Source organism: Telopea speciosissima, chromosome 2 (assembly GCF_018873765.1).
Source record: "Telopea speciosissima isolate NSW1024214 ecotype Mountain lineage chromosome 2, Tspe_v1, whole genome shotgun sequence".
In the NCBI taxonomy this organism is placed as follows: domain Eukaryota; kingdom Viridiplantae; phylum Streptophyta; class Magnoliopsida; order Proteales; family Proteaceae; genus Telopea; species Telopea speciosissima.
The window spans coordinates 77083387-77095668 of record NC_057917.1 but is presented as its reverse complement, the minus strand read 5'-3'; the positions used below and the strand labels follow the sequence as shown (position 1 = coordinate 77095668).

Below are 12282 nucleotides of genomic sequence, written 5' to 3'. Positions count from 1 at the left end.
AAATAAAAAGACTGCAAATCCTTAAAATTTTTTGTAGAACGGAACCTGATTTGGAATTTACTTTGGAAATGAAGGAAACAAAATTCGGCAAGCCATGGTGTTTGTTACTTAAGTCACAGCCAAAAGAGCACCACAACAGTAGCATTTCCTATTTCAGAAAGACACACCCAGAAAAAAATAAATAAATAAAAAAGACATTAACGGTTGGGCGTAGTTGCAGGGATTGCGACAGTTGGAGCAAAAAGAGTATCGGGGCTGAGGTTGCTCATTGTTGAGAATTAAGTCATACACCATGAGCTTCTCTTCCTTAAAATAGCATATGCCTTAAGCTCAACCACATTCACGTGCTTGATTCTCCCAACCCATTTGCTGCTCAAATTCCCGCTTCCCCCACAGTAATTTCCTTTAATGTCTTCACCACCACTGGGGTTGCATCCTCCAGAATCGCCTTATATGCTGTCCTGAACAGCCCCTTCCCTAGCACCTGGGCGGAATCCCTCAACAAATCCTCCAAGTCAAATGCCACTCCCAGAGAAAACCAACCAGTTATTCTCGTCTTGGCTTCCTGGAACTGCTTTTTTCGGTTACCTTTCATTATTCTGCACCACCGCCATTCTTTTGCGAGAAGCAAGCAATCAGTATTAAAGCAATAACCACAAACCCCAGAACGCAAACGCTTATTATATACCCAGTAACGCTAATTCATTGAGCTTAACACTACTTGGAGACGGTTGAGGAGCAGGTGGGCGGGTCTTCGCCTTTGAGCTTCTCTCCTTCGTTAATGAGAGAGATAGAGAGGAGAAGAAGAAGAAGCAGAGATCTTTGGTCAAACGAATAAGCGCAAAATGGGGGCTAGCAACTGGCTGCTCTTCTTCTTCTTTGTTCTTTGCCTAGGGTTTCAAATGGGAAAGGGCGGAGGTGGGAGGATGGAAGGTGGCAGTGTTGCAGATGGATTTATAGAGAGAGAGTGGGTAACTCAGGTTAAATTAGGGTTGGGTGGGTTAATGTCAAAACTCAAATCTAACGATAGATTTGAGCATGCCATGCCATGTGTCAACTATCTAAGGGGTAAATGGAACAAAATGAAGCGTGTCAATAATGGAGCAGATAAAAATCGAATCTTAAGGTGGTGCTAGACCGCCCAGCCATGCTAGATCCATTTGAACCCATCAGGATTCATCGAATTATTTCTTTTATTTTCTGAATTCTTAAAGCATGATTGCAAATGACAATTGTCATGTAATAGCATTATAGAACTAAAAAGAAGGCCAGATGTGTAAGGGAAAAATGAATATTGGTTAATTCTGACATTTTGTAATTATTAAATATAATAAAATTGCCACGTGGCTAGTATACTTGACTTAACATCAATTTTATGATGTTGGAGGAACCCTAATGCAGATCCGGCCAACTCAACCCAATCCAATTCTGCTAACCAAAGTCAAACCGGGTTCACATGGTCCTACCGAATTAAACCACGTTTAGGAAAGCTCTAGGTTATATATAGAGCTTCAAAGATCAAATTTGCTGACAAGCGATGTGCGTGAAACAATTTGATCCGGTTTGAAGGTTACAGCCCTGTTGGCTGATGGTGGCCCCGATAAAATTAGTCCGGGCCAAAGTTGTCCTGTGATAACACAGCCCAAAAAGGATGGAAATCTCATCATACCTATGGTGATCCATCGTGAAATAATTACGTATCAAATTACAATAGCCGCTATTTTCAGTATTTCGGTATTTCCCTCCTTTTCTATTTTCCGGACATCCCTTGCTCACTATATGTTTGACAAAACGTTTTGCAACTTTGAATGAAGAAAGTGTGGCCTTTGCTAAGAAGCATCCGAAGCAGCTTCATCACTTCTCAGACCCGAACTCACACAAAGGTTCTTTTAGGTCTTGGCCCAATTTTAGTCTTCCTTACATTTGATTTCTCCATTGACATCTTTACTAAGTTTCTGTGCAGATGGATCATTTGGAGCATTACAGTTACAATCCAACCCTGCGTTGGAACCCACAGGTTGAAGAGTACTTCATCAAAGCATATGGAGCTGACCATTTTTCTCGAATCTCCAAAGCCCTAACGTATGCGAATCACTCACTTTTTTAGTTTTTGATTGTGTAATTTCTGCAACCTATGGCTCCAAATGCTCCTTGTGTTTCCTAATTCAGTTTATAGAGCTTCTCTGCAAGTCCATGGTAGTGCATAAAAGAAAACGAGGAAAACTACATTTTTTTAATTCCACGAATGGTAGCGGCCGAGCGACCAATTGGCCACTCGTAGAAATTGGTGTAATTATTGGCGGAAGTGTTTAGATACGTTAAAGGCATTTACCCACCCCCCCCCCCAAAAAAAAAAAAAAAAAAAGGTCAAAGGCAGTGGCAGACTGGGGAAAAGGAAATATTGATATAGAAACGATTTAATAAGCATATGCGATCCCACTTGAAGCTGTTCGATTCAGAGAATTCACTGGTAGCTATTTGGTGGCACCTGACTTTGTATTGACATGAATACTTTGTGCAAAACTTATGCTATCATATGGTTTATTTGTGCCGCTCTGGACGTTTGGATTATCCTGATTCTGATTACATGTGATTCCGCTTTTAATTGTTAAATTAATTTTTTTTAGGTTGGAGGGGGTTGGGTTTGAAATGCTATTTGACATCTGAAACCAATTAGGCTTGCTAGTCTATTCACACTCATTTTTTTTCCAAGTATGGGGCATCAAATTAAGGTTAATGACCTTTTTGGTTTAGTTGTTCAAAAAAGAAATATATTTTTTTTCCCCCATGCATGAGTATTTGTCTTGAACAACTGACATGGGAATGGTGAAGGAAGCCCCGATTGGTAGAAAAAAAACCCACAACACTTTGGGGTTATCTTGCCCTTGGAAGAAGAAGTAGAAAGAGGATAAATATAGTGATATTTTGATTCTTTGTGGTTAAATGAGAGAGAAAATAAAATATCTTTCTTTGTCTTTACAATAAAAAGTTAGCAATAGGAGAAATTAGCTGTGACACGTCTGACATCTAAAAACTTCTTATGAGAATGCATTAGCATTTCATGGTAGGCTTGAAGTGAGTTCCTCATGATGTCAGTGAAAAGCTGACTTTTGTTCATGATTATCACTAATTTGGGTTGTCTAGAAAGTAATCTATGTGTCTGAACTATTTTAAGAGGAGAGATGACTGCAGAAGTTATATACAAGTCCTCTTTAATAGAAGGCAGAAAAAAGGGGATAAAACTGAGGGTTGCTGAGGAAGTTAATCTTAGAAGTTTCGGAAGCAATAGACTGTGTTTGGGAAACCCTTTTTTTGTGAGTGGGTGGGTGCATCAATGGGTGAATAAATAGTGACTCTTACTCAGGCATCCATGTTTGTGATATTTCCTTAAAATAGAAATGAAAACTTTGAAATCTTTTGTCACATAGAGTTTTTATTTTTTATTATTCAAGGAACCTCAGCATCTTTAAATAAAGATTCCAGGTTTTCTGTTTTGATAGTGCAGCAGATAGTTTCTGTTTGGTGCTGATTCTGACATATGGAAGCTTAGTCTGCTGTCTAAAAAGTACCCACATGGTGATCCTTTTTTCCTTTTTTTTTTTGTGGGGGGGGGGGGGGGAGTAAGTTGCAAATAGGTGCTCTTTTTTCGTAAGAAAAAGGGTAACTGTTTTCTTATTTTTCACATTCTTTATAATAGTCTTCCTGCACCAGCTTCAGAAATAGACAGAAGAGAACCTGTTGCTGCGGAAAGTTGAAGACTGAATCATGAGTAGTCAATAATGTAACGCCCCAAGAAAATGGCATAGTATCAGCCCGCCTGGGAGATCGGTTTGGTGTCCCCACCAAGAGACGACTTAGTACCAGGGGGTTTGGGAGATCGGTGAGGGGGTGCAAACTTGGTCCGACATCGGCTAGGGAGGGAGTTCCTGAGCTATTGATAAAGAATAGCTTCCTCTAATTGGTATGACACGTTTTATAGCCGTGAGACCCATTGGGCCAAAGTGGAAATATCATGCCAAGAGAAGGGCTAGGTCTTTACAAATAAACTTAAGGGATTTGATTTATTAGAAAACATGGAAGAGAAGTACCTAGTTGGTTGAAATCTGAGTAAGATCTTGACCATGAGTCATTTAGATGTAACACAATAAAAAATTGTCCCTAAAATAATAGGGACAACACAAGATCCGATAAGGGGAAAAAAAAGAAAAGAGAAAATATAAAAAAAGAAGATAACTTACTTATAATAATGTGTTGCGTGGAAATTAAAGGAATAAGTAAGAGATAAGGATTGCTCACCATAAACAGTTGTGGGGCTTGACCATCAAATCTCAGTAGTAGAGAATCATTGTCTTACCCATAAATTGAAAAAAAACTTCAAATTACATGTATATTTATGGGCCATAACTATGCTACATTCTGATTTCTACTCTTACTCAAAAGACTATTTACCTATAAGTTTGAGGCAAAAAGAGCTTTGAGAGTATAGCTTAACTTTTTTCCTGTTTCTCACTCTCTCCTCTCTTTTTGCTGTTGTACTTGATTTATTGTCTTTCCTTATAATTGTTAATGTATCGAGTCATGCTATTAAAGTTTGTAGACTTGAATGTATCATTGTCTAATGAAAAATATATAAGATCTTTCTCAGCAGTTACAGTATTTCTACTATATCCATGGGTCTCTACAAGTCAAAAGTCACTGACGATTTTTGAACTACCCCATAATGTGTAAGAATCTCCCCTCAAGTTCGGTTTGGCATATCCGACCTGAGTGATAAAGGACTCTAGTTTTGGTTTCCACTTAGAGCCCAAGCTTAGTTCATCTTGATTGGGCTTTACCCAAGCCAATTGTTGAATATACTGCTTGACCATTTGGGGTTATTCCTCAGGCTTGGGATGACATCTCTTAACTGGGTAAAAAATGGGCTTTGGTGTTTCCCAATCCCCTTCCAACTTTGAAATTGGATCTTGCGATCCATACCCAGGTGGCTAAGTGATGCAATAGCACTCGACTGGCCGGACCAGCATGACCGGGCTTGGAAACCCAAACCCAGACAGAACTGGCCCAACTTGTGTTTTTGGTTTAATGAGGGCTGGTAGTACTTTAGTTTGTCTTTATGTGTTTTTATCATATTTTGTTTTGAGTTGGATACGTAGGATTAGGAGATAGAGTTTGATTGCAAGTTAGTTTCAGTTTTAGAGTCTAGTTAGGACTCTTTGTTTTTCTCTTTACAGACTTGCATGTAACCAATGAATAGGACAGATTTGAAATGCAGCAGTGCTGGGTTGCTCAACATGAGTGTGTGATTATGTGATTTCCTCTCTCCCCTGCAACTTTGAGATTCCATCTCAGATTTCTCCCCTTTGTCTAACTGGCCCTCCCCACTAAGTCAATGATTCCTCCATATTAGTAATGATATGGTTCTAGGTGATAAGGCAGAGTTGTTGTTGTTGTATTATATGGTTCTAAGTGATACAAAAAGCTTTAATACATAGTATATACTTTCAAAAAACATTGCTCTCCTCTAAAATTAAAGAAAAAGGAAGTCTTAATTTTCCTTTCTATTTTGCCTCATTTTTTATTTTATTTTTTAACTTTATAATATGTTAGGCACCCGTCTTGCTACTCTTGTATTCGCGTAAATACTCTCAAGTCTTCAAGTGATGCCATAATTCTGAAGCTATTGGAAACCCTAGAAGAAAAGGGCCTTAACTGTGCTACTGATGGCAAAAGCATAAACACAAGTAATGCCTCTGCTGATGTTGATACGAGCCAGAAGCAAGGAAGCTTTTCAAAGGAAATTCATCATTTTTCAGACCAACATTTTTCAACAAGGATGAGAGTATTTGGAGATGGGGATGCTTTGCACAAAATGGCAATTTTTAAGTGTCAGATACCCGGATTAGACAATGTTGTGTTTGTTAAAGGTTCAGGACCCCACACAATTCAATATGGTGATGCATCGAACAAACCTCTGAAGGAAGTCATTGTGAGCCGCAAATGTGCTGAGGCAGTTCTCCGAGGTGCTCAGGTACGGTGGTTACCGTAGTTTGTTAATAATAGCTCCATAAGATTTCCCCCCATTTTGCTAACCACATAATTTCTGTAAGCTATCTGGGATGGACATTTTCATAAGAACAAGTATTTTTCTCAGTTGAAAGGATCGCTCGAAAGTCTTCCATTCTATAATGTATTTATGCTAGTATATGGAAATCAAATCCTCTCTTGTGCTTTGGTATGTAATTATACAAAAGTGTACGTCTGCAATATTCCTGTTGTCTTTTTAATGCTATTGGCCTTTCTTTCAGAAAGAATTACTTATTCTTTGTGCCTTCACTGGCTTGAATTGTACTGTGCATGAATTGTTGTGTGGTCCGTGGATCATTAAATATCATAGTTATCAAGGCGGGAAGGCGGCCATGGTGTTTTAGATGGTCAAAATTCAAGGGGACACCGCCATGGCGCCCAAGGCATCCAAGGCGACCAAGGAGCCTGGACACCATGGCGACGCCTTGATAACTATGTTAAATATTGAATAGCTATGATTCAGATGTTTTGCCATACGCTTTTGGACTAGCTTCTTTACTCGCACTTGTCCACGGTATGAGAACCCTTGCCTATTTGTCACCGAATCCGGGTACCGACGCGGTGTGTCGTATACAGGGGACATCCTCAAAGGCTTCCCTGGCTGCCCGCTTGTCTTTCCTTTTCTGTATCCTGACCCTCAGCATTGTTGCCATGGCCACTTTATCTCACTTGGTACATTAGTGCAGCCCGTGACATTTCTGTCACCACTAGCAAGATTCCACTTAAGTCTACTGGCCCCACCTCCCCCAATTTTTTTCTTACAGTAATTGCACTGAGACTTCTTTTTGTTGTCCGAAAGGGGTATCCCATGCCTCCATGCAATGCCCTGCCTTTCCCAGCCATTATGCACTAATTGGTACACTATTGCAACAATAACACAAAGATAATTAACATGTTGACGTCAAATAAGGCTCCTAAAACTGCAACAAAGCTTATTCTAAATTTCCCTATTTCTTTTTCAAAGATTTGTTGCGGATAAATCATTTTTAACAGAAAATTCATAAATAATTCAACAACCTAAAAAATAATCCGACTTCGTGAAGTTGTAGATTGGGCCTTTCTATCATAAAAAAAATTGAAACACAACTACCATGTCTACATACTAATTCTTCCAAAAATTAGATTTGGGGGAAAAATGGTTACTGTCAAGCTCCAATGACGCAAATGCACGCTGTGGAAGTGTTGAATGCGTATGAAAATGCAAAAGACTGGTGATCAATGAAGTGATTTGGGAAAAAAATCGAAGTTCCTCGCAAGATCTTGATTCTAGGAGTCGAAACTGGCGAAACTTGGTGCTCTCGGTCAAAACCTAAGACAGGTTTCGATGGGGATGGGGGATTTTAAGTGCCTGGTTCATCCAGTTTCGGTCGAAGCTGTTCGAAACCAGTTCAGCATACGAAATATGGTCGAAACTGGTTGAAACCTGGTAAGATCCAGTATCGACACAAGGTTTTGTCTTGGAAAATGTTGAAACCAAGTATCTCGGTCGAAACTGCATGTTTCAACCGAGATTTAGAACCATGCTATAAAGTAATCATAACTAAAGCATGAAACTAAAGAAAGAAAAGAAAATACAACTCTCCAAATCGTGGGAGAGGTTTTATTGAGTTCTAATTTATCTAAAACACTTAAAACAAGATAGTTGAGTTCTCTTTAAGTGGAACTCTAATACAACTAAACAAATAAATAATTTAAAAAGAAATGAAATACTTATTCCAACGATTCTGGTTTTTTTGGGAGAACCAGAAAACACTTTGGCTGAACCAAGACTGGCTCTAACTGAGTCAACCCAGAACCGCAAGGCTGAATGGAACTGAGTCAGCTTGTTTCTCCTTCTTTGGTACTTTTTTGGGTACCTATCTTGATGCTCTTGAGGTTGATGTGCATCAGTGAGTCATATAACCATAAACCATTCTTTTTATTTTTTTGAAATTCTTAGAAACTGAACTTTCTGTCTATCGGTGATGTCATTTCCAATTCCTCATTTGATGATTTATTATTATTATTATTATTATCATTATGAATTTCCAGCCTCATTTGATGATTTATTATTATTATTATCATTATGAATTTCCAGTATTCTCTAATACTTTTCTTTGATATAATTTTGGTAGACCAATGGAATAATGCTGACAAGGCATTCTTTTCCTCAATTTGCTCTGGGATTTTCCTTCAGGTATTTGTTCCTGGTGCATTAGCTTGTAGTGCTCATGTTGAGAAAGGAGACACGGTTGCAGTTTCAGTTGTGGTGGAGCAGCCCAGCATTGATGGTAGATGGGGTGTTGGTATGACACGAGGAACTGTTCTACAGGGACTCGAGACAGGCAAGTAGTACAGTTTTTGATGGATATCAGACCATTTTGTGATTCAGTTCTTCCTCTGGAAAGAGCTGATACCTCTTTACTTACATATTATTGATGCAATTATTTTTAGATCAGCATTCAACCTATTGCTTTTTCCGACTGAAAGTCATAATTGTCATAATGAGTCTATTATCTGTTTGAAGGAGCTTAGCAACTCATGCATCAACTTATTAATAACTTGAGATTAACTTTCATGTGCTTTTCTAGAAGAAGAGCATTGTATATTGCAGAAAATTTGGCTCCTTGCAGTATAATGACCATGTTAGACTTCAATGACAAATTTTATCCTACATGAATGACAATAGTGTTCATTACTCTGTGATTAGGTAGATGCTTTTGAGGTTTGCTCCATTCTACATGAGATAAGAGTGCAGTGTAGTATGGTATACAATAACAATTGTGATGTAGATCGAAATATGAAGAAAAAAGACCAAACACTGTTCACGGTACTGTTCATGTGAACAGTGTCACAGCCCATATTTGCCTTGTGTGGGGATGCTTTTTAGAAGATTTTGTGGGAATTGTTGTATGTTCTGCCTTAGACATCAGCCAAAACCTTAACTTGTTCAACTGACCAAGTTTTGTTTATACACGATCCTTTTGTTATGCTCTATGCATTGCACTAGTTCTATGTGCTTTACTAATCATTAGAAACCAAAAAACCTAATCTGTGACAACTTCTGCTGGCTGCCTGAATATATTACCTTAAGACTTCTTGGATGCCTTGTTCTGATGTATGTTACGTTGCAGATCCTCTTTATTTTGAAAGAAATGGTCTGTATATTGGTCAAGGAACCGCAATGATGTCAAGGGCTGGGATCTTCCGTGCTTCAGAAGGAACAGCGGTGGAAATGACAAATAGAGTATTTAGCCTCCCCTCCTTCAATGGTATATTTCTTTTGTTTGCAGAACTCAAAGTTGCTAATTATATGCTTTTTCCCCTTAGTTTCCTGACTGTTGTTTGCTTGAGTGCGTAACTAGTTCCTTTAGTTCTTTCATAACTATTTATAGTAGTTATAACTGACTTAGATGTAGTCCAACATTTATTGTTTTGTTTTCCTATGTCAATTTTGATCTTGAAAGTGGTGGTATTTTTGGTGGGATGTTTTGATTGACAGGAAAGCTATCAAATTGGGTAAATATTTTTATAAATAAAAGGAAGGTTATGCATGAACCACTCAAGACTTAAAAGGTATTAGAAGTATGTCAATATATAATGTAGTCCTAGATTGGTAGGAGACCAACTAGGAGCCAGTAAACCAGAATCTATTATGAACAGGTAAATCTGCTAGGTCAAAATAGGTTTTTTGGTGAAATTTGGGGCTAGGGTTTGGATAGATTATTCCTAGTGTAGGGAATGAAATTCGATTCAGGTATGGTGTGTTTCTGATGGTTGGAGTGGTCTGTGAAGAATTTGGGTAATGGGATGATCTCTAGAAATAGGTGGGATGTTGTGGTTTGAATGGAGTAATGGGAAAACAGCTTGGTTCGAGTATTCCAATTGGGCAGGAGAATAATCGATTCAATTATGTGAAGGCGTTGTTAGCTGAATGGTTTGTTAAGAATTTTGGGAGATGGGATGGGTTAAAGAAATGGGTGGCAAAATTAGGATTTTGGGGTGGTTTGGAGGATTAGGAGAAGAATGGGTATCCTCAAGTTTCTCAGCTTTTAAAAGAGCATTCCCTTCTATATTTCTGCAGTTCCAATCCTTTCCTCAATAGTCATGTCACTATGAGCTTTCCCTGGTTGATTAAGAACGCCTTGGGGATGTAGAGGATTAGGAGAAGAAGATTGGGGATGGGGATGATTCCAAACTTGTAGTTGCAAACAGTTATTGGCAGCAGCTTGTTGATGGAGGAACTTGAATAAAAATTGAATCTTTGACTGAAACTAGAAAGTAAAACACTAGGACTTGAAGAGAATCACCCAGGCTTCACACCGCAAGGTGTTGATTGGATCAAATACCAATCCTACCAATGAACCACCTGGGCTTCACACCGCAAGGTGTCGATTGGATCAAACACCAATCCCACCAGCGTTGATCAAACACAAGACAAATCTTCAATGGAAGAGAGCAGCAAAAAGCATTTTCATTATCAAAATTTGTATTCAATGTTTGCCCCCCTTACAATCTTATATAGAAGATTGAAAAATAGACTCCTACACTAAAAAGGAAAGGCCTAACCCAATCCTCAAGCTATTAGGTAACTTAAATTGACTAGGAAACTGAAAGACTCAAAACAAAGTCCTATTCCATTAAAAGAAAACTACTAAAATCACTTAAATTTAACCATTGGTTGAACCGGTTCAATTTATGAACAAAAACACCAAAATAAAACTATGGAACTAAAACCATTGTTCGAGAACTCGTTTCGTTTCGGTATTTCGGGTTGACCGACATATCCGAAATATTCGAAATTTCGGATATTTCGGTCGAAATACTGTATTTTTCTGGTATGTTTTGGTAGGTCATTTCGGTGGGTTTTAGGCCAAGTTAAGGCTTGAAACTTCATGGAAACCCTATTTTAAGCTATATAAACACATTTAGCTGTTCAAATTGCAAAAATAGTCACCCAAAATGGTGTTTTCAACACCGTGAAGTTGTAGATCGGCTTCCGGTGTCTAACATATATTTATTTCATTACAAACAAACATATTGATCATGCATTTCCCTAAAAAAAACCAATTTTGAGAATATGGTTTTACCTGGAATAGTGGAAAGGCTTCACAGATGTGCTAAGAAGTTTGAATCTTGTGTTCTCCAAGTGGTTCCGGCGTAGATGCGGTAAGGATTCAAATGGGAAGTGGAAGAATGGAGAAGAAATGAGCAAAAACCAAGCAAAAACCAAAACACCAGAGCTGTTTTGAAGTCTCGTTTTGACCGAGACTGACGAAATGTGGTCTTTTATATAATGGGGTTTGACGAAAAATTCGAAATCTCGTGAATCCAAAATCTCAAGATATCACAAAATTTCGAGAATTTCGCTTGAGATATTGTATTTTTTCGATTCGAAGTAGCATTTCGTTTCGAGCAGCTCGAAATATCCGAAATCTCGATCAAGATTTCGCGAGATTTTGAACTATGACTAAAACAACTAATCCCGCATGCAACCTAATTACCCATATTTTAGGCCCATAAAAGTGGCCTATTACATAGAAAACCCATGGGATTAAAGGCCCAACATGTATATAACCTAACCCTAGAGTTATTCGTAATAAAAGAAGCCCAGTTTGGTGATAAATCTGCATCAATATAACTAGAAAAGATTTCTTCCAACCAATTGCCAGGATTCTTTGTACTAAATGACTCCACTACTCTCGGAGACGCTAATGAGATCCTTTATATTGCAATCTATATCCTTTCAATCCTGGTTCACAGATGACTGCAGTCTGCCATGGATTCAAAGAAAAGTGAAGTTTGTGGATTCAAGTTCAGCTCAAATCGCAAGGACGTGTTTGGTTCACTAAACCAAGTGGTGTTTGCGTTGATATTGGTGAGTCCATTAGTGGTGCACCAATGGATTCGTTGTCTTTACAAATTAACTGTTTGGTTCGTATGAGTCTGTTAGCTGAATCTGCTTGAAAAACTGTTTGGTTACCCTGAGTCAGTCAGTTGGATTCAACTTGAATCTGTATGAAAAACTGTTTGGTTAAACATACAAAAAGCCAAATTGTAAGACAACTGATGATGACTGAACAAAGATCAAATGATATGAAACCCTCCAAATTTCTTCCTTGATCTTAGAAACACAAACAAATTAGATGGTTTGAAGAAAACAGAAGAGCTGAAAAGTGAAACGTAGTAAGGAAACACAGATTATCCAAACCTTAGGAA

The 12282-nt window shown here is 38.3% G+C and overlaps 1 protein-coding gene across 3 annotated transcripts in view; it reads left to right on the top strand.

Annotated features, from left to right (window-relative positions):
- Positions 1–1733: 1733 nt before the first annotated feature.
- LOC122650007 (rRNA (cytosine-C(5))-methyltransferase NOP2C) overlaps positions 1734–12282 on the top strand; it is a 40819-nt gene continuing 30270 nt past the window's right edge. Inside the window, exons 1-5 of one of the 3 annotated variants that reach the window (XR_006331358.1) lie at positions 1734–1883; positions 1964–2082; positions 5608–6028; positions 8261–8408; positions 9198–9335. Coding sequence is in view for 2 of the 3 variants with exons in the window: in XM_043843295.1 (XP_043699230.1) it covers positions 1809–1883; positions 1964–2082; positions 5608–6028; positions 8261–8408; positions 9198–9335 (901 nt within the window). In the remaining variant the exon portion in view is untranslated. The remainder of the gene's footprint in view (positions 1884–1963; positions 2083–5607; positions 6029–8260; positions 8409–9197; positions 9336–12282) is intronic. The other 2 variants (XM_043843295.1, XM_043843296.1) reach the window with 2 other exon arrangements.